The sequence below is a fragment of the Penaeus monodon genome, chromosome 27 (genome assembly GCF_015228065.2).
Source record: "Penaeus monodon isolate SGIC_2016 chromosome 27, NSTDA_Pmon_1, whole genome shotgun sequence".
Lineage (NCBI taxonomy): Eukaryota > Metazoa > Arthropoda > Malacostraca > Decapoda > Penaeidae > Penaeus > Penaeus monodon.
Window position 1 is genome coordinate 26,456,537 of NC_051412.1, and position 404 is coordinate 26,456,940.

The 404-nt window shown below is 41.3% G+C and overlaps 1 protein-coding gene across 2 annotated transcripts in view; it reads left to right on the plus strand.

Annotated features, from left to right (window-relative positions):
• LOC119590737 (broad-complex core protein isoforms 1/2/3/4/5-like) overlaps positions 1–404 on the plus strand; it is a gene marked incomplete at its 5' end in the record, with an annotated part of 63,013 nt that overhangs the window by 1,211 nt on the left and 61,398 nt on the right. For both annotated transcript variants that reach the window (XM_037939428.1, XM_037939429.1), the window contains 1 exon segment: positions 37–132. In XM_037939428.1, the coding sequence (XP_037795356.1) occupies positions 37–132 (96 nt within the window).

The window sequence follows — 404 nt, forward strand, 5'->3', positions numbered from 1 at the left end:
GTAAGAATTAATCCATCTTCTACTTGGTGTGCACAGGAGGTGTCGGGTTGGCAAGGTGATGGACAATCCTTGCCTGGAAGCTTCGGAGGACTGGGATTCCCACCCCACTCCTCTCAGGACAATCAACCAGGGGTGAGTGTTACTGTGTGTTGTTTACCATGTGGAGCATCACCTGCCACGTCAAACTGTTGCAGACTGGGCCTCTTCCTTGCAGTTGATTTAGCTGATAGTTTTGTTTACATATAAATATTTTGGTTATTTACTTATTTATCTTTTGCTGTTTGGCCTTCTTTTCTTTTTCTTTCTTTCCTTTTTAGCCCCTTTTGGTTAATGTTGATAGCAGGTTTGAGTTTTTGCAGCTGTTATTTCTCTTACTCCTTAAATGTTTGAGCAATTTTGTTTTC